Raw genomic sequence first — 20,765 nt, 5'->3', positions numbered from 1 at the left:
CTATAGTAGAGTTTGAAGTCAGGTATTCTGACATCTTCAGAAGTTCTTTTTGTTGTACAGGATTGCTTTAACTATCCTGTTTTTCCATTTTCCTACATGAATTTCAGCATTGTTCTTTCTGACTCTTCCTCTTTTCTCCCAGCATTTCATTTAGTTTTCCCCACCTAGCTCAGTTCCTTTATTAACCAATGATATTCACAGCATACAGAGTGAAATCCCACCTCACCTCCCCTTTTCTGTTTAAATAAAAAAGGAGGGTTTTAACTTTAACATAGCAAGATTACATACAACAAAATAGGCATCAAGCAAGAATTAAAATAACATTTATATCTATTTTATCATTTATCATAACTAAGGAAAACTATAATTATAAATTCTGTAACTCCATGAAAGACTCTAGAAGGATATAATATTACCTAAGTAAACAGGAAGTGAAAGACTCTGGGGCATTTCAGCACTACTGTCTCCCCTTCCTGGGAACCAGAAACCTGATAATTATCTACACGTGTACTGAAACATCGAGTACTTTCCATCCCTCTGTGGGTTTTCTCCCTATAGGCCCAGTTCCTAGAACTGGGGCCAAATGACCTGCAGATGTTCCTCTTTTGCACACCTGATCCAGCAACCTCCTGTCCCACCATGGCCTTGACCAATCATAGTCAAGACCAGTCAGAGTTGTGGCAATAAACATGGCTCCAGCCAGTACCTCTGCCATGACCTTTAAACGAGCCAATCACAATAGTTGACAAATAACTCCTGAACTACCCCTTTGCTTCTGTGGTTTTCTATTTATTTATTTATTATTTATTTATTTATTTATTATTTATTATTTATTATTTATATTAAAATTTCTGCCTCCCATTTACCTCCCCCTCCCCTGTGGTTTTCTGTTTTAAAAGTAGGTCCTTCTCCTCCCAAGGCTGAGGGATCCTGATGCATCAGTCAATAAACTTCCTCTTGCTTTTGCAGCAACTACAGTGTGAGAGTGGTTTCTTGGGGCGACTCCTCCTCAGTAAGTGGACTTTACGGTCCAACAGAAGTGTATTGTAAACAACTTCCAAAACTCTAGAATTAACAGAAACATTTTGCTGCTTGGACAGTCACCTAAAGTTCTTTTGTATCATTGGGGCATCCATCTTCAGCCTCCAGGTCCATAGTATCCAGAAGACTTTTCCATGAAGCAGGAAATTTCAAAGACAGTTCTGCCTATATTGACAGTTTGTATCCTGCAGAATGTCTAGTAGAGTCTTTTATGAAGCAGGAATCCAGAAGTATCATCTCACCTTTAGGCAAGTTAAGTAGTCATTTTTCTGTGGGTCCTGCATGTCCAGTTCATGAAGCAGTACAAGCAAGAGCAGTTTCTTGCCCAAATGGCTAAAAACTCTACAGTTATGACCTAGATGCAGTGAATGCAAGATGTGACTGCCTCTCCAAAATAGGTACCAAGCCATGTGACTAACACAGACAAGAATTATGGGCTAATATGTTATAAGAATTAATAAGAAGCCAAAGACACTAAACTGATCAGTTTATAATTAATGTAGACCTCTGTGTGATTTCTTTGGGACTTAACAACTGTGGGAACCAGGCAGGCCAGAAAACTCAGTCAACAAATTGGTGCCCAATGTATGGACAACTGCATCCACATAAAACCTGAGAGAGCATGGGAAGTAATTCTAGAAACAAATAATAGTGTTAAGCATGGCTTCTTGATAGTAGCACTTTCTCGGGTGGTCTCTGCTTGCTAGAGACAAGCTCTCTCATTTAAAAGAGGCTACCTGACTCAGCTTTAGCTGGAAAACCTTGCAGGGGTCCTGTCACAAAACACTTGAATGGTGTTGATAAAAAAAAATGACTGCATGCTTTTTGGTGGTAGCAGGAACCTGGAAATGGCACAGAATTGTGGCAATAAACATGGCTCCAGCCAGTACCTCTGCCATGATGCTAGGCTTTCAGAAAGCTAAAAAAATGGCATGAATCCAGCCATCAAAGTTGCGGCTTTAATACTAGCCACACCACTTAGTAAATTAAAGGCTCATGTGGTCAGAAAAAGAGAGATATACAGTAAAGAGAGATTCAAAGATGAAGAAAACCTCTAAATGGTTTACACCGTATTAAAAATATATGTAGGCTTGGGAGAGAAAAGAAAAAAAAGGATAAAATGAAGTAGAAAAGACAGAAAGAGAGTAGTTGGGGTGTGGTGGCACACACCTTTAATCTCAACACTTGGGATGCAGAGGCAGACAGATCTCTGTGAGTTCAAGGTGTGGTGGCACACACCTTTAATCTCAACTTGGGAGCAGAGGCAGACAGATCTCTGTGAGTTCAAGGTGTGGTGGCACACACCTTTCATCCAGCACTTGGGAGACAGAGGCAACAGATCTCTGTGAGTTCAAGGTGTGGTGGCACACACCTTTAATCCCAACACTTAGGAGACAGAGGCAGATGGACCTCTGTGAGTTCAAGGACAGCCTGACCTACCAGCAAAGTTCTCAGTGTCTATCTCTGGTGGCTCCACAGCTTCTCTCTTACTCCTTCCCTTCTTTTTCCCAACATTCAGTTTAGTTTTCTCTGCCTAGCTTTGTTTCTCTATAGCTCTGCTATAGGCCCAAAGCAGTTCGTTTATTAACCAATGGTAGTCACAGCATACAGAGGGGAATCCCACATCAAGTTTTCTTCTTTTTGTTTTGGTGCTCTCATGTGTTCTGTTAACTTGCAAGTGTGGGATTTTTTTCCGGCTTCTGTATGTATGCATTTAGTGTTATGAACTTTCCTCTTAACAATGCTTTTGCTGTGTCCCATAAGTTTGGGTATGTTTTGCAGTCATTTTTGATGATTTTTAAGATGTGTTTAATTCCTTTATTCTTTTGACCCATTGGTGATTAAGGTGAGCATTGTTCAATCTCCATGTCTTTGTGGGCTTTCCGAAATTAGTGTTACTGTAGAATTCTAATTTTAAGCCATGGTGATAAAATAACATACTTACAGCTTTTTGGTCCGTAAATTCTAAACAGAACTGAATCTAAAACCAGACATACCACATAAGTAATATAAGTTGTTTTCCCTACAGCCTCCCTTAATAGTCATACCTATCATTCCCTTGATCTCATGATCTCTCATACATTAATGTATCATTGATTTAGTTTGCTACAAAAGTAAACAAATCATGAGATTGCAAATCTATGAAAAAATGCCTAGCAATGCTGTTTACAGGTTCCTAGAAAAGGAATAGGACATGCAGAGAGTCCGTGACAATCTTGCTGGCTATGCCTGTCAGCAGGACCTCTTTATTATGAGGAAATAACCTCATCTGGCAGTTTCAACAATATCACCTCTCATACATCCTGTAATTGGGGGCAACAAAAATGTTACACCTGTGTAACCTAACTCTCCCATGTCCCAGGACAACAGGAAATTGGTACCTGGTATGATGGGCCTAAAACACTGATTTAAACCTTTGTGTTTCTACTTCTACTGCTAATTTCTGTGTACTGATCCAATTAGTCCCTCAAATTTACTAAAATTCCAGATTGGAATTTTGACAAAAAAGAGGAGGGAATGTAGAACTCTAAAATAACTCTAAAGCCATTTCTGACAACTCTGAGGCCTCTCAACAGTAGTGCCCCCCCCCCCGGAACCAGAAATCTAATAAGTAATCTTTGTGAATGTTCTCCAGAAATTGGGGCAAGATAACCTTTAAGTTGTTGACTCAGTTCCTGATGTATGCCAGGTGGGAGGCCTCCCGGAGACTTGATTTGACTCAGCCCCTGGGAAAGGGGTCAAAGTGACCCTCAGATGTTTCCTCTTACCTGGCAACTGCTCTCCAGCCAATTATTGCTAATAGCTCTTTTGAATAAGCCAATCATAATAGTCAAAGAACAACCCCCAGACACCCCACTTGCTTCTGTGGCTTTTTCCTTTAAAAGTAGCCTGTACCAGTTATTTGGGGTCTTTCTGGCTTCTAATGCTGAAAGACCCTGTCATGATGGAATTAATAAAATCCTCATGCTTTTACATCAGCTGTGGTGTGAGAGATGGTTTCTTGGGGCAACTCCCTCTCAGTGATTGGATCGAGGGTCCAACACCATAACTGGACATAATGCAAAAAATCGACAGATCACAGGAATCCCAACCCCCATGATGTATCTATATTCTAGCTCCTGCATCAATGGTTCGATCATTGTAGAATAATGGTCATAAAGTTGATAAGAGCCAGAATACCAGGAAGTCTGCTATGAAATTCTCTCCTAAAAATGGCTTCATAAATTGAAAAGAACAATGATGTGTAGAAGTGGGAAATTTTTGAAGAGATTCACCGGTAGAAGTAACCTCTATCAGGGATGAGATCACTCACTGTTTACACAATCAGTGTGGTGAGCTCTTGACATGACTATTCTTGGTTGTGATTTGACTATATATGGAATTAACTAAAATCCAAGAAGCTGTGACTTTTCTTTTGAGGGATTTTTCTTGATCAAATCATTTGAAGTTGACAGATTCACCTAAATTCAAATCTTTGGAGCTAAATTTCCACCATACCTCTGGTGACAGCTTGTGTGGGATATTTTTTTTATTTTGTTTATTGGGTTTTTGTTTGTTTGTTTGTTTTCTTCTTTGCTTTTCCAAGGCAGGCTTTCTCTGTTCATCAGCTGTCCAGGAACTCACTCTGTAGCCCAGGTTGGCCTTAAACTGATAAAGATCATCCTGCTTCTCCCTCCCAGCTGCTGGGATTAAATGTGTGTGCCGCCACGCCCTGCCAAGTGGGTTTTCTTGGTTGAATTGTTTAAAATGAACAGAACCACATAAATCCCAGTCTTTTGAAGTATGAGAGTCTACTTTACATATTTGGCCACACCATCTGGTGCCATGCTAGAACAAGGATGTGTAAAAGTAATAGGGGGAGAAAATGATGTAAGTTGACTTCAACTAACAACGCATTAGAAATAAAGGATGACAATGAGGCATTCGGGTGTAAAGCAATCGATAGTGCCTGGCTGAGATCCTGCAGGTTCTACCTTGCAGTGATGACACACACCTTTAATCCCAGCACTTCAGAAACAAACGCAGGCAGATCTCTGTGTGTTCCAGGCCAGCCTGATCTACAGAGCTAGTTCCAGGAACGTCAAGGTTACACTGAAAAATCCAGTCTAAAACAAATTTTGCAGGCTCTGAACTGTTTCACATCTGAATTTCCACACAGTTCTCTAGTTGGTTAACTTGGACTCTGGACAGTCTGAGCTAGGCATATTTGGAATCTGATGTCACTATACCCCATTGGAACTGAGTTAGAATGATGTATATGGAATTATTTTTATTTTTTTTTTTTGTTAAAAAGATTAAGTTGAGTGTGTAGGAAAGGGAAGGATGTGGAAGGACTTGCATTTGAGGTGAATATGATCAAAACAAGTGTACAAAAGTCTCAAAGAATTATTATGAATTTTTTAAAGTTGATATTTGCTAAATTCACAGATTGATGACATCATTTGTTATACTAACTAGATGAAAATAAAAATGATTTCAAAATATTAACATACAGTGAAATATATGAAAATTGCTAACTTTTCTTTGGTAGGTTTTCACTGTATATCATAGGCAGGCCTTGAACTAAAACTCCTACTGCCTTAACATTAATTAACACAGAGTTAATTCAATCTTCCATCCATTCAGAATACTGCTACTCACAGAAGGTCAACAACTAACAATTGGAAGCATTAGTTAAAGCAATCATGGAAGGAAGTGGGTGTGGTCCTTAGAGACTATATAAGGACACTCCAGGGCCCAGCCAGGTCCATTCTTCACCAGAACAAGCAGAGTGTGTTTCTACACATTCTGGCCCCAGAGACTGCTAGATCAATCTCCCCACACATTAGGGATCCAACCGCAGAGCTGAGCTAATATTGTATTGTCCCCAGTAAACCCTGCTGAGGCCAGATACAATTCCTTGGGTGAGTGTACAGTTTATAGCAGGATATTTCCTTTTTAAAAATTTATTACCAAGTTGAGGTTTCTAAAAGGAATGACCATTTGCTACTTACCAAAAAAGATAATGCTCACATTTGGTCATTTTTCTTTGTAAATATAATGTGAGTTACAGGGATAGATAAATTTTAGATTTATCCTTATACAGTTTTTTTTTTTGTTGTTGTCATGAGGTACTATGCTCAGAGGTGCTTAGGTGCAACTTTTCAATTTTGATCATTGTCCAAATTCTAAGACTTTTTAGAGCCTTTCGCTATGTACGTCATAGGTGCATGATGTATCAATACCTCTAAATTAAGTGTACACATATAATATATAAAAATTAAATGCTATGAATGGATTGAAAACTATTAGTAGTTAGAGATATTTTCTATAAATGTTATTCATAAAAGTGAAAACTCAAGATTTAGTTAAGATTTTTTTTTGTATTTTTCTGTTATAAACTATAGGAAGATACCACAGTATAAAATAATGCTTGTTAGAGTTTACCATCTTGGAAGAAGTGGCTTTTCCTGCTAGTGATTGATTTATAAATTTGTAATTATACGTGTGATTTATGTCTCTAATTTAATAGAGAAAACTAATCACACTATTCTATTCATGAAAACAGAGTCTAGTTAAAATCTGGCACACTTTTTCAATTCTGTGTTCACTTTTCATTATATCTGTGTGCTTATAAATTATTTTGGATTGAAGTACCTATTACAGTGCATAGAATTCTGAAGGATGACGATCAGTCAAGCAAGGCAGCATTGGAATCACAGTCTCTTCTAAATTAATCTCTATAATGAGTATGAGTCCTAGATTTTGAGGCACCCAGGACAACCAACTAAAGCCACTGACTCTATTTGCTTTAGAACCTGGAAGCTTAAGTTATTTTGGAATATTTGCCTCATTCAAACCAAGATTCTTGATTTGTGTAGGTATTCAAAGAGAAGGGGAATGGGCACCTGTTGAATAGTAAACCAAGATTCAAATAGTCATGAGAGGATTCATCCTATAAACTCAAGCAGGAATTGTATCTTTGGTAAGCATACAAGTCTCCCCAGAGAGTTCCCTAGTATTCTACTTGATGGGCTTTAATATAGACATGGAAACCTCTGGGCATGTCTGTGAAGAATTGTTTGGGATAGATTTACTGCCATTTGGAAGAACCACACTAAACACTTGTGAGATAATTTCACAATTCCATGGTTAGAGGAAAAAACTGAAGAAAAAAAGGGAGGAGGAATTGAATAAACAAGTGTTGCTTGCTTTCTGTTTCCTGATGTTGGAGGCCATAAGACCAGGTATCTAAGACTCCTGCACCATTTATTCCCCACCATGATGTGCAAAATTTTTTGAATTATGAGGAAAATAAATTCTTATTCATGTTAGGTATTTGCAGCAGAAGGAACACAAGTAATTATTATTGGCTTCATGTATCAAGGGTTGGGAAAATGGGATGTGAATGAGTAAGATGCTAAAATCAAAAATCCAAAGTAAATTATTTACTAGGTATTTTGTGAAGTAGGGAGTATTTTTTGGAAAGACAAAAAAAGTGAGGTGTTTAACCTATATATATCTGGAGTGAAGGTGAACACCTGGAATTGAAGGAGTGTGTTCACTCCAGTGTATATATTTCATAATTACTGAGAAAGCCTGTTATTTAACAAATTTAACAAATATGCCAACTTAATGAAGTCTCCAAAAAAGATGAAGATGTTAGAGCACAGAAGTTATCAGATCAATTTGTATTTATGTCAAGAAGAGAAATATTAGTAACTATATCTTATACTTAACTTGAAATTTTGTCATGGAAAAATCAAGCCTGTTTGACATACACAGAATCAAATCACAACTTGAATCAAATTTGGTGCAGTTTTTTCCTTCTCTGGGGTCCAATAATAGCAATTCTGCTTTTCTTCCTTCAGAAAAATGGAGTCAGGCTCTCACAAGCCTTCCAGGAAGAACTCACCTGCTTCATCTGCATGAGCTACCTTACAGACCCAGTCACCATAAGCTGTGGCCACAGCTTCTGTTGCGCCTGCCTCCACCTTTCCTGGGAAGACAGCCAGCTCCCTTTCCAATGTCCTATGTGTAGGGAACCATCCCAGCAGAAGGGCTTCAGAACCAGCATTGTTCTGAAGAAGTTGGTATCCATTGCCAGACAAGCCGGCCTCATGAAGTACCTGAGCTCTGAGGAGCATCAGTGTGTGCCCCACAAGGAGACCAAGGGGATCTTCTGCATGGAGAACAGGATCTACCTCTGTCAGCTCTGCTCTGACTCCCATGAGCACAGAGGTCACAGACACTGTCCCATTGAAGCAGCTGCTGAGGGTCAATTGGTGAGTGATGCTTTTAGAGAACATGAAATCTGAAGAGTGAGGATTAGCAGACTACAGGAAGATGCTGGTCCTGATTATGACAAAGCCACTGTTTTCTGAGTGGTGGGATTTTATTAAAAGCTAATTAAGAAAGAGTGACTATAAATGTAAACATCTCGTAGAAGACCCATGAGTGTAAAGATCTCTTGTATTTTGTGATACATTTTGCCCAAGTCTCTGGGAAGTGAAATGCTAATATATACTAATATTATTAATATACTTAAATTGTCTGAGACTAGAGACTAAATTGGAAAAAGTATGTTGGAGTCAGCTAGGGAGAAACATCTGGGAATCCCAATTGTATGCAAATTCATCAGATAATAGTCATAGTTATTAATCCCTTTACCTGAGCAAAAGGCATTTTTTTTCTATTTCTATGTTCTTAAATTGAAAACTCTCAGTTGCAATGTAGAAAAAAAACCATTGTGGTCCTTCTACTTTCACTAAAGTTATTGTATTTATTGTCCATGAGTCTGTCCATCATTAATGTTTATCAAAATTTGATATTCATTGTTTCTTACAGGAGAAACTTCTGAAGCAAATGGAATCATTATGGGAGAAGATCCAAGAAAATAAAGAAAATCTGGAGGCAGAGAAAAGATTGATAACTCTGTGGAAGGTGAGTATGAGATTCATGCAGAAACTCTGGTCGAGGCAGTTATTTTCAAAAATCATTCAAGATTTGAGTATAAGGCATAGGATGTGATACTAGGAAAACATTTTCTGACGCTCTCTAATTCTGAGAGTAAAATATACCTCTGCATGTGGAAATAATGGTCTGGCTGTGTGGCACAAGAGTCTGAGACTAATGAGTGAATTGCTGACAGTTCAGCATGCTGCATTAGACTCTAGGACCGTACTGTGAATTGTAATTGCTACATGCAGAGTTTCATATTTGAGTAAAATATGAATTATCAATAAATATCTTCAGGCACCCTGGAACTCTTATATAGGCAAAAATGCTTAGGATTTTGTTGTCTGTGTAATTAATGAAGAAGAAAGAAATGAAACCCAGGAATTTACATTTTCTAGTAAGTGGTGGCACAGTCCACCAGAGTCTATGAGCATGGTGATATAAATCATTTGTCAAATTAGAAGGATAAAAATATTTGCTAATATAATTGATAATGTCCTTTTTTCAGATCCACTTGATTATAAGAGAAGAAATGATAAGGGCAAAGTACAGGAGATGGTATCCACTCCCCAGTAAGCAGGAAGAAGAACATATTGAGTGTATGAAAAAAGAAGTCAATTATTATTTAAAGAAACTCAGAAAAAGTGAAGCCATGATGGTCCAAAAAAGCAAAGAATTAAGAGAAGTGTATCGAGAGCTGATGGCGATGTCCCAGGAGCCGTGTGTGGTACTGCTCCAGGGGAGCATGAGGTTTGCAGGAAAAGGCTTTATTGCGTTAAGCCAACACTGATTTAAGATAGCTTCCAATATTCCCTGAATTTCTGTTAGGGGATTTCCCTTTCATGACTATCTGGAGACACTAAATTCTGTAATAATCTTGTAAGAACACACATTTTGAAGCAGTGTCAAGGACTATGTTGGTTTTGTAGCTTGCTTCTCAGAAAGTCAAATTCTGGGCTTTCTGTCTTAACACTTCATTATCTCTACTTGGTTATTTGAACAATTTTAGAGAAAACTAATTTCTTCTTAATTTCTTCTGTTTGAAAGCTGTTTTGAGAGTTCTTTGAGAGGTTTGTATTTTGAGATGCAATCCTATTCTGTGGTGTATTTAACCTCCAATCAACAGTAATCTAGCCTCTAATCCCCCAATTCTAGAATTACAGGCATGAGGCACCACGCAGGTGTGACATCATACTTCTGAAGTACCCTTAGTTAAAGTATCCCTCTATATATTGTGTTCAAACTCAGGGAATATTAACTTTGCAGATACTTGGGGGCTCAAAAGCAATGTACATTTAATACCAATGTACTTCTCAAATTTTGTTCTTACCATCTGATTTCATTAAGAATTCAAATTCTGCTAATTAGCTTCATTGGCATTATCCTAAGACATAATAAAATTTTCAGGGCACATAGGGGATGGTTATTGTTATGGTGATTGACATTTATCTGAACTTGTAAACAAACCTTGTATGCCATTTCTTCAGTAATCTAATTTTTTCTTGCTTTCTTTGCGGATTTGGATGACATATTCAGAAGGTGAGTTTACCTATCAGTGCAAGCCATGATATTCTGAAATATGTTATAAAATTGACTAAGGTGCCTTAGCAAAGTGCAGATATATTTTATGGAAGATACTCAATTGTTTGTGTATGATGTGTTTAGGATATTGATATAGGAGTGTTTCTATCTATCTGTTGTTTCATCGGTTAATTAATGAAGAAACTGCTTGGCTGATAGGTCAGAACATAGGTGGGTGGAGTAGACAGAACAGAATGCTGGGAAGAAGGGAAGTGAGGCAACCACCATGAAACAGTCGCCATGACTCTCCTCTCCAAGATGGATGCAGGCTAGAATCTTCCCGGTAAGGCACTTGTGGTGCTACACAGATACTAAATATGGGTTAATCAAGATGTGAGAGTTAGCCAGTAAGAGGCTAGAGCTAATGGGCCAAGCAGTGTTTAAAAGAATACAATTTGTGTGTTGTTGTTTCGGGTGTAAAGCTAGCCATATGTGAGCCGGGCAGGATGAAAAGCAGGCCAGCTCGTCACATCACTACAGGATATTTTTATTTGATTTGTTATATTGATGAGTGTGTGAATGTTTGTTCATGTGAATGTACAAGAGCCATGCACGTGTGTGGAGGTCAGAGGTCAACTTTGAGGGTTCAAACAGTGCTCTCCTTCCACCATGGGTTCCAAGGAATAAACTCAAGTTGTCATGCTTGTGTATCAAGGGATTTATTGCCTGAGCTATTTGGCTGACCTGGAGTGAGATTTTTTTCCCCAATCATTGTGATGATATATTTAGCAACATGCAAGTCAATATTTTCTTTTCCTTGCAGGAGTGAGTCAATTCAACTGAGCAAGCCCCTGGCTATGAAACTAGAACTTTATGCCCTTGCCCTCAGTGGACTGACTGAAAGATTCAACTACTTCCTAGGTGAGTGTCTTCATTTATGAAATGACCAAAGGTACTTTTCAACAATGACGTAACCTTTGCAAACACAAATATTATAGCTCCCCCAAAATTTTTCTATGTTAGTCACATTTTAATCTTATTTATTCACATGATCATTTTACATGCAAACAAAGAACTAGCAATGAACACAGATTCAATGCAATGCCCATCAAAATCCCAGCAAAATTCTTCAAAGACCTCGAAAGAACGGTACTCAAGTTCATATGGAAAAGCAAAAAAAACAAAAACAACAACAAAAAAAACCCAGGATAGCAAAAACAATCCTGTACAATAAAAGAACTTCTGGAGGCATCACAATCCCTGACTTCAAACTCTACTACAAAGCTACAGTACTGAAAACAGCCTGGTATTGGCATAAGAACAGACAGGAGGACCAATGGAACCAAATAGAAAACCCGGATATCAATCCACAAATCTTTGAGCACCTGATCTTTGATAAAGAGGCAAAAAATATCAAATGGAAAAAAGCAAGCATATTTAACAAGTGTTGCTGGCATAACTGGATATCAACATGTAGAAGAATGAAAATAAACCTATATTTATTACCATGCACAAAACTAAAGTCTAAGTGGATCAATGACCTCAACATAAAGCCAACCACACAGAACCTCATATAAGAGAAAGTGGGAATTAAACTTGAACACATTGGCACAGGAAACCACTTCCTAAATATAAACCCAGTAGCATTGACACCGAGAGCAACAATGAATAAATGGGACCTCCTGAAACTGAGAAGCTTCTGTAAAGCCAAGGACATGGTCAACAAGACAAAACAACAGCCTACACAATAGGAAAAGATCTTCACTAACCCCACATCAAACAGAGGTCTGATCTCCAAAATATAAAAAGAATTCAAGAAATTGGACACCAAAAGAACACATAGTCCAATAAAAAAAATGGAGTAGAGACCTAAACAGAGAACTCTCAACAGAGGAATCTAAAATGGCTGAAAGACGGTTAAGGAAACGTTCAATATCCTTAGTCATCAGAGAAATGCAAATCAAAACAACTCTGAGATTCCATCTTACACTAGTAAGAATGGCCAAGATCAAAAACACTGTCATCAGTGTTTTTGAAAAGTTGTGGGGAAAAGGGAACACTTCTGCATTGCTGGTGGGAATGCAAGCTGGTACAACTCCTTTGGATGTCAGTGTGGTGATTCCTCAGAAAATTAGGAAACAACCATTCCTCAAGACCCAGTACTACCATTTTTGGGTATATATCCAAAGGATGCTCAATAGTGCCACAAGGACATGTGCTCAACTATGTTCATAGCAGCTTTGTTTGTCATAGCCAGAACCTGGAAACAACCTAAATGCTTCTCGACTGAAGAGTGGATAAGAAAAATGTGGTACATTTACACAATGGAGTACTACATGGCAGAAAAAAATAATGACAGCTTGAATTTTGCAGGAAAATGGATGGAGCTAGAAAACATTATTTTGAGTGAGGCAACCCAGACACAGAACAACAATTATTGCATGTACTCACTCATAGATGGTTTTTAAACATAAATCCAAGAAAGCCAGCCTACAAACCACAATCCCAGAGAACTTAGATAACAATGTGGACACTAGGAGAGAGTTACATAGATCTAATCTACCTGGAAAGTAGAAAGTATAAAAAGAGAAGATCTCCTGAATAAATTGGGAGCATGGGGACCTTGTGGGAGGATTGAAGAGGGGAGAGGCAGGGAGCGGAGCAGAGAAAAATGTAGAGCTCAATAAATATCAAAAATAAAAATAAAAAAGACAAAAAATGGACACCAATATCATGTTGTAGTTGATACTTACTAAAAAGAGAGTATTGGTTATTCATTGAGTCATAAAGAATGGTGAATTACATCAGGACAGTCTAATTCATTATAAGTATAACCATTAATAAAGATATTTGATTATTTTAACTCCCCAGAAATATGTCTGTAACCACACTGTGATTTTACAAACAAAGAAAGAAGTAGAAATGAATACCTATACCATGATATAGGTTTACATGGGTGAAAAGAGAATATCAGTTTGCTCATTGAGGTATAAGGATGGTGACTCAGTTTAGGACAGTCTAATTCAAATTAAATGTATCCAATGATGGAGATAATTGATTATTTTCCTTTAAAATTTTAGCATTGATTTCTTATACTATATTAATACTCCATAGATTAAAAACAGACAAATAGAGTGATGCATATTTGTAATCCCAATCAGCAAAACCACAGAGAGAGTAGGAGTGTCAATGAGTGTGAGGACAGCCTTGTTAACATAGTGAGTTCAATTACAGTCAAGGAAACAAGCAAGAAGCTATCTCAAATGATACTGAAAATGAAAATCATAAAATAATGAAATGCACAAAGTCATGCATCATTATCAACGAATACAAAACAAATTGATAGGATATGAGTCAGTGTCTAAATCCTACTCATAGATCTAAAAGTAAACTGTAATCTCACAGTTAGCTACCATTAGCTCAAGCACACTGTCTCAGTGGGTGGGCCAACCCCACGTGGCCCTGACTTCCTTGCTAATATCCTCCCTGCTTCTGATCTTCAACTGGACCTTGGGATTGCAGTCCAGTGCTCTGATGTGGGATTCTGTCTCTATCTCCATCTGTTGCTGGACGAGGTTCTATGGTATTTAAGATAGTCTTCAGTCTGACTCCGGGACAAGGCCTGTTCAAGTACCCTCTCCTCTACTGCCCAGGGTCCTACCTGGGGACATCCCTGTGGACACCTGGGAGCCCCTCTAGAGTCAAGCCTCTTGCCAATCCCAAAATGGTTCCTTTAATTAAAACGCTTTGAGTTTCTCTCCATTTAATTTGATGTTAGCTGTCAGCTTGCCGTATATTACTTTTTTATTATATTTAGATTTGATCCTTGTATCCCTAATCTCTCCAAGACCTTTATCATAAAGGGGTGTTGAATTTTGTCAAATGCTTTTTGACATCTAATAAAATCATCTATTATGGCTTTTTCTTTCTGTTTAATTGATATAATGGATTACATTGATAGATTTTCGTATGTTGAACCAGCCCTGCATCTCTGGGTGAAAGCCTGATTGATCCATAATTGATAATTTTTCTAATGTGTTTCTTGGACTCGGTTTGCCAGTATTTTAATTGAGAATATTTGCATCAATGTTCATGAGTGAGATTGGTCTGTAATTCTCTTTCTTGGTAGAGTCTTTGTGGTGGTTTTTGGTATCAGGGTAACTGTTGCTTCATAGAAAGAGTTTGGCAATGACTTCTGTTTCTATTAGTGGAAAAAATAAGATTATAGGTATTAAGTATTCTTGGAAGTTCTGATAGAATTCTGCAACGAAAACTGTCTGGTCCTGGGTCTTTTTTTGGTTGGGAGGTTTTTGATGACGCTTCTATTTCCTTGTGACTTATAGGTTTATTTAATTGTTCACCTGGTGTTGATTAATTTTGGTATATGGTATTATCTAAAAAAGTCCACTTCTTTTACATTTTCCAATTTTGTGGTTGTACAGGCTTTTGTAGTAAGACCTAATGATATTTTTTCTAATTTCAAGTTGCAAGTCTGCCTATCTGACAGGCTTAACTTGCTCATACCTTCTGTTTTTGGCAATTAAGGTATTAAATCTTTATTTTGAAGCAGTAGCTTGCTTAGTACAGAAGAGCAGGATGGAATCTAGGAGATATTTTGGCAGAGAACTTCTTATGATTAATGTTCTTATGCTAAGAACAAATTGATTGGTTGTTTCAAAATAGTGATCCTTGGGTAATTGCATTTGCTCAGTTTGAAGGCCAGATTAAAAATCTTTTCCCAGCTGATTCAATGATACAATTCATATAACTACCATTCCTTTATTTTTCCTAAAGTTGTAGCAAAAGATTCTTAAGGATGCTATGTTAAATTTTACACAGTGTTTCTTCCAATGAGAGAGCCTGCTTCTAATGGTTAGGTGAAGAACATGTAGTGCTAGCAGATCAGCTGTTGCTGTTTCAGCAGAGGAGTACCAGCCTGATGACATCGCAGCTGCTGATGACTCCATAGGAGAAGCAGAAAGAGGTTCCTGAACCTGTGATCCTGACCTCCTCATACCACCATGCATCAGACCGAGGAGATAGGTACCTGAACCACAAACATCAAACGTGACTCAACAACATCATGCTGCAGTCTGACAAGGGAAAGAAGATTGTGGTGACAAATGGTGATTCCAATTTTTTTGATAGACTTGCTGCACAAACTTTCAGACCCAGTGAGTCCCGTGTACTTTGGAGTCAGACCAGAAATGCAGGACTGAGCATTTGACTGTTTTCAGACAAATAAGTCAGAATGTCAGTGAGGTATTCAGTCTGCTGTTGAAATGTTGAAAGAACCTGAGAACTGAGACCTCAATTTTCCCCTGAAGGGAAAAAAGACTAGTTATAAGGAGTGACTAGGGCCCCTCTTAAGATATGAGGAGGGTAACCCAGGGTTTTTTTTTTTTTTTTTCTGCTGCTCACAGACTGGACAGTTTCCTAAAAGCAGCACGCATTTGAAGTCTCACCCATTACAAAAGAAACCCCTCCTTTTCTTTCTTTGGATTAGAATGAATTTAAGAGAATTGTGACTTGACAAATTGTGTTTTCAAAAAACCCTTTCAAATTTACATTATCATTGGAGTATAAAATACCCACAAAATTTCTTATCTCTATTAATTTATATCCAATAACATAAAATGAGGTGACTGAATACTGATTCACACAAAGTTATGAGTTCTGGCAAGCACAGGGCCATCTGAAAAATGCATTTGTCATATCAAAGAAGTAAAGTTGTATCTCTGCCCTGAGGCATTATTTGGCACATGGAGCAACCAGTTTTAATATCAGGCTGTGCATGCTTCATTTTATCCTACACGCAGAGGTCAGAGCACAGTCTTCGAACTCAGTTTTGAATGGCCTATTTACTTTATGAATATAGTCATTGGAAAACCTGTTAGCAATATTGCACGTCTTCGGTCCTTTGCCTGGGCACTCAAGTCGTTCCTTTTGGGAAAGTGATTAAACCAGAAAGACAACCTGATGATCACTGTGATGAAATCCTTGAAGTGAAGATTTAGCAAAGCCGTCTTTTTCAATTAGATCTGATAAGCAATGAGATGAAAGATTATCACTCCTAGTATTCTGCTACAGCATGGACAGATAATTTCTGTCAATAAACAGAAAGTGTCGATCAAGGTTGCTTTGCTCATAATATTATATCATGAAATGTATTTCTTCAAACCACTCTGGAAATGGGACATTATTTGATAACATTTCAATTTGAACTCTTTGCAATAATGAAGTGTAAGATATTTTAATGGCTCTTAATGAAAATTAAAACTCTTCTTAATCAACAGAATGCCATAAATATAGTTTCTGTAGTGTAGTGATATTTCATTTGCATTTTAATAAATAAAGCTTTTCTGAGGATCAAAGAGTAAAACAGCCCCACTGGTCAGCCATACAGATCAGACAGTGGTGACACACACCTTATTCCAGTAGCCACACTAGTTAGCTACAGAAAGCCAGGCAGAGGTGCACATTTTTATCCCAGCACTAGAGAGGAATATAAGACAGGAGTAGAAAGTTTCTCAACTCAGTCTCATTCTGAGAATTTAGGTGGCAAGTATCACCATTTTGGTCTGATGTGGAGTAAGAGTCATTTCTGGCTGCTTGCCTTTTCTTAACTTCATGTGAACCCGAATATCTGTCCTCTGGTTATTTTATATTCATGCTACAAATGACTCCCACATAGCTTAATAAATCAGGTTGTTTAGCACTATACTGTTGTGTATGCTATACCACAGATTATGTCAGGCACTTAGTTATTTTTTTCTTCTTGTCCTTTCTGGAATGCAATGAATACTGAAGAAAAAAAACATAATTCTGCTGAGAATCAGAAGCTACACATGAATCCCATGCTCAATTTTCCATATTAATTGTGGCTCTGTTTCTGGTTATGCATATTTTCTTTATTAATTAATTGTTTATGTACAATTTTATACATGATTTTAATAAATACTAATTTGTATTTATACTCTTCTCCTTCTTATTTTTCTCCATCCCTGTCTATCCCTGGTTCTCTACAAATCTTTCTCATAAGCATATTTGCTTTGTTTTGAAACCACTGTCTCAGAAACCAATCACTACACCAACTCTTTTTTAAAATAGCATTTAATTGGTGCTTGCTTACAGTCCAAAGGTGAAGTCAATTATTATGGCAGTGAGCATGGCAGCACATAGGCAGACATGGTGTTGGAGAAGGAGGCGAGGGTTCTACACCTGGATCTGCAGGCAGCAGGAGGAGAAGAGAGACTCTGGACTTGGAAAGGTCTTTTGAAACCTCTTAGCCCACCCCCAGCAATGTACTTTCTCTAATTAGACCATACCTCTCAGCCATTTCAAATAGGGCCATGACTTGGTGACCAAGTCATCAACTCTAAAAGACTATGGGGGCCTATTCTTATTCAAGCCACCATAACCACTGTGTTTACAAGGGTTCTTTTGAGTGACCCTGTGTTTGGACCTATCCATTGACATCTGGTAGCTTTATCAGTGGGTACAGAACTCACAAGGGTGGCTTCTCTTCTCTCAGAACCTATCAATAATCACTTGCTCATCAATTAAAAAGCCCTATGACTCCTCCTCCACACCACTACTGAATGCTTGCCTGCCCCTTGAAGTTCAGAGCCAGTGACTACTTATTGTGGGCTCATGAGTGGATGGTTGTGTCAAACCTAGAGAGGATGGCATTTTTCAGTCCTTATAGCAAAAGCACAACAGAAAAAAACCCTGTGCATAGCAGAGGAGGTAGGAGGTCCTTGGAGCTGAAACAACATCTCGCCTGAAGGTTGGGTTTTAAGAGTTCTTTATTAACGGTATTTTTTGTTCCCCTTCTCTAGAGTTGGTCAATTTGAAGAAAGACAGGGAGGCTTCTGGGTCCACCACTTGGGATAAACATTGATTGATCTAGCCTTGAACTTGTTGGACCAGTGCATAGGTGTGTGTCTGTGTGGTGGGGTGCTTAAAGTTGAGAGAAAAGCCCACCAAGCTCTAGACCTTTGTCTCTAGTCAGAAGTGTGAGGAAGAAGCTGGAAGTTGGCCATCTTTATTATGTTTGTGTTTGCAATCTATTTATATATCTCTTAGTCCTTAGTTTGACCAAGATGCCATTTAGAAAAATGCCTCAGTAATTGCTTTTATTATTTCCTTTATTTTAACATTAATAATACATCATTTCTGCCTTTCCTTTCCTCTCTTTAAACCCTACCATATCGTATCCTCCTTTCTCAATTTAAAATTCATGATTTCATGACCTCTTTGTTCATTAATTGTTGTTATATGCATCCCCTGCCCACCCACCCTCACAGACACACCCACAGAGGACAGACAGACAGACAGGCAGACAGACAGACAGGCAGGCAGGCAGGCAGCAGGCAGGCAGGCAGGCAGGGCAGGCAGTCAGACACACACACACACACACACACACACACACACACACACACACAGAGCCAGATACATCATTCTCGGTTTGTTCTTGATTTTCAACTGCTCAGAGGCTTCCGCCAGGCTTTAGAGTGAGGGAATCATTTTCCTTCCCACGTACCTTTAAATTCTCTTTCTCTTCGGCTACCAGTTTGGTCCAAGGCATTCTTTAGCAGGCTTAGCCGCTACCTGCAGAATGTAGTTATATTCCTGTTGGTGTTCTGGAAATCATTTTCTTTTCATTCAATAACCAGCTTATTTTTTTGTTATATACTATTTTAATGGGAAAATTGAGAGACTGGAAGGAGCGATGCAGACAATCAGTTTTTCAGTGAGTTTCCTTTATTGTGAAATAAGAGCCAGCAGAAATATGATAATCAGAAAAGTGGCATCAGTAAGTCTATTCCCAATATTGCAAGCTAAGGCCTTCAGGGAACATGCCGACTCTTAATGCCAGTCCAAGTCCTTATCTATCTTCTGACTGGTGGATACATGGGGAACTTGCCCAAATCTTTTAACCTTAAACCTCACCTCAGCCCTCTTGACCTTTGTGCACAAAAACCCATATCCTGTCTGATACACTCCAAATGGCAAGTAATAAAGCAGGGCCACAGAAACCAGAAAGCAAGGTTCATACCTTTACGGACCTCTCCAGAGCTAAATCTATGATGGATTATGTTTATGGCAAGGCCATTGGGGTCTACATGCTAGGCTCTTAGGTCAGAATATTGCCCTTGGTGCCTTTGGCAGGGTGTTCATTGCGCTAAGTTCCGGGGCTTCTTTGAAAAAAATCATGGCTTCCTTTGAAAAGCAAAGAAATTCAATCATCTTTAAGTTTCAGTTGCCCTTTGGAGAGGGGAATGATTTTAAAATTTCAAATGCTCTTCATGCCTATTACAAATGTAACTGAATTAGCAAAACTATGTTTAAATGAAGCTGCAAAAAGCATTTTAGCTTGACTCCATTTTCATGAATATGAATCAACTTACATAGAAAAAAAAAAGGTCTCAGTCAGCCAAGTTATGCACTTGGGGAGAGGGAAGTAATAGGGAACAAATATGAAGACTTGGAGCTGGTCCCCAAACCTGTTACTGTTAGCCACAGGCATTTTACCCTAGTCAGCAGACGGCACACAAGCATTGAAACATCTTCATAAAAACCCAGTGATAAACCTAGATTTTATTATAAAACATTATATGAAATCATAAAATATATTATACGGGATTATATTCTTTTAACAAATTTAAATTGTATTCAGGCCTTGTGTAAAGAATGCACTGTGGTCAAATAGTTTGATCCAGAGCTTCAGTTCTTCATATTCAAGATATGGAACAAGAGAGATATTAGCATGTAGCCCAGTATTTCAAGTCATATACGGTTCGAAACTATTTTTTTGAACTGTGCCAGAAGTCTCCTATATACAGACTTTTAAACTAACATTCTCAGGCCAAATGATTAAAAATACTAATTTTCTTTACAAATATGATACTGTGGTACTGCAACAATCAAAGAATATATGCACTATTAAATGCAAATACAAAAATACCAAAAATTATTCAGAAAAATAGCTGTTGTTATGACAATGTCTTCCAGTAAGGAATGTCAGAAGCAGAAATCTGGAAGGGAGCTCTTCATGGTGGGGCACGTTTGGTATGAATGGAATTTTAGAATAAGAGATAGGTATATCAGCTTTTTTGCTAGAAAGTGAAACAACTTAAGGTTGGTTTGTTAGCAGAAATCAGCGTATCTACGAGGAGGAGAAAGGAGACTTAGAAAGAAAGGGTGATCAAGGACTGAGGAAGATCCTAATACCCAAATGAGATGAGAAATGATGTCATCAC

General features: G+C 38.1%; 1 protein-coding gene across 1 annotated transcript; it reads left to right on the top strand.

Moving 5' to 3' along the window:
* The first annotated feature begins 4,824 nt into the window (after nt 1-4,824).
* On the top strand, nt 4,825-15,492 carry LOC119805865 (tripartite motif-containing protein 43-like). Its single transcript, XM_038317641.2, has 6 exons — nt 4,825-4,911; nt 7,893-8,306; nt 8,869-8,964; nt 9,488-9,729; nt 11,324-11,421; nt 15,422-15,492. The coding sequence occupies exons 1-6, from the start codon at nt 4,825-4,827 to the stop codon at nt 15,490-15,492; spliced, it is 1,008 nt and encodes a 335-aa protein (XP_038173569.2).
* Nucleotides 15,493-20,765: the final 5,273 nt, after the last annotated feature.

The sequence above is a fragment of the Arvicola amphibius genome, unplaced genomic scaffold, assembly GCF_903992535.2.
Source record: "Arvicola amphibius unplaced genomic scaffold, mArvAmp1.2, whole genome shotgun sequence".
In the NCBI taxonomy this organism is placed as follows: Eukaryota; Metazoa; Chordata; class Mammalia; order Rodentia; family Cricetidae; genus Arvicola; species Arvicola amphibius.
This window is presented reverse-complemented; position numbering and strand designations above follow the sequence as displayed.

What these genes read in the sequence shown, in the direction of transcription:
- LOC119805865 (XM_038317641.2), top strand. Translation starts at nt 4,825, where the DNA reads ATGAGAGTCTACTTTACATATTTGGCCACACCATCTGGTGCCATGCTA. An exon ending in TAATAGGGGGAGAAAATGAT is followed by an intron (nt 4,912 to 7,892) that starts GTAAGTTGACTT and finishes TTCTTCCTTCAG; the next exon opens with AAAAATGGAGTCAGGCTCTC. An exon ending in CTGCTCCAGGGGAGCATGAG is followed by an intron (nt 9,730 to 11,323) that starts GTTTGCAGGAAA and finishes TTTTCCTTGCAG; the next exon opens with GAGTGAGTCAATTCAACTGA.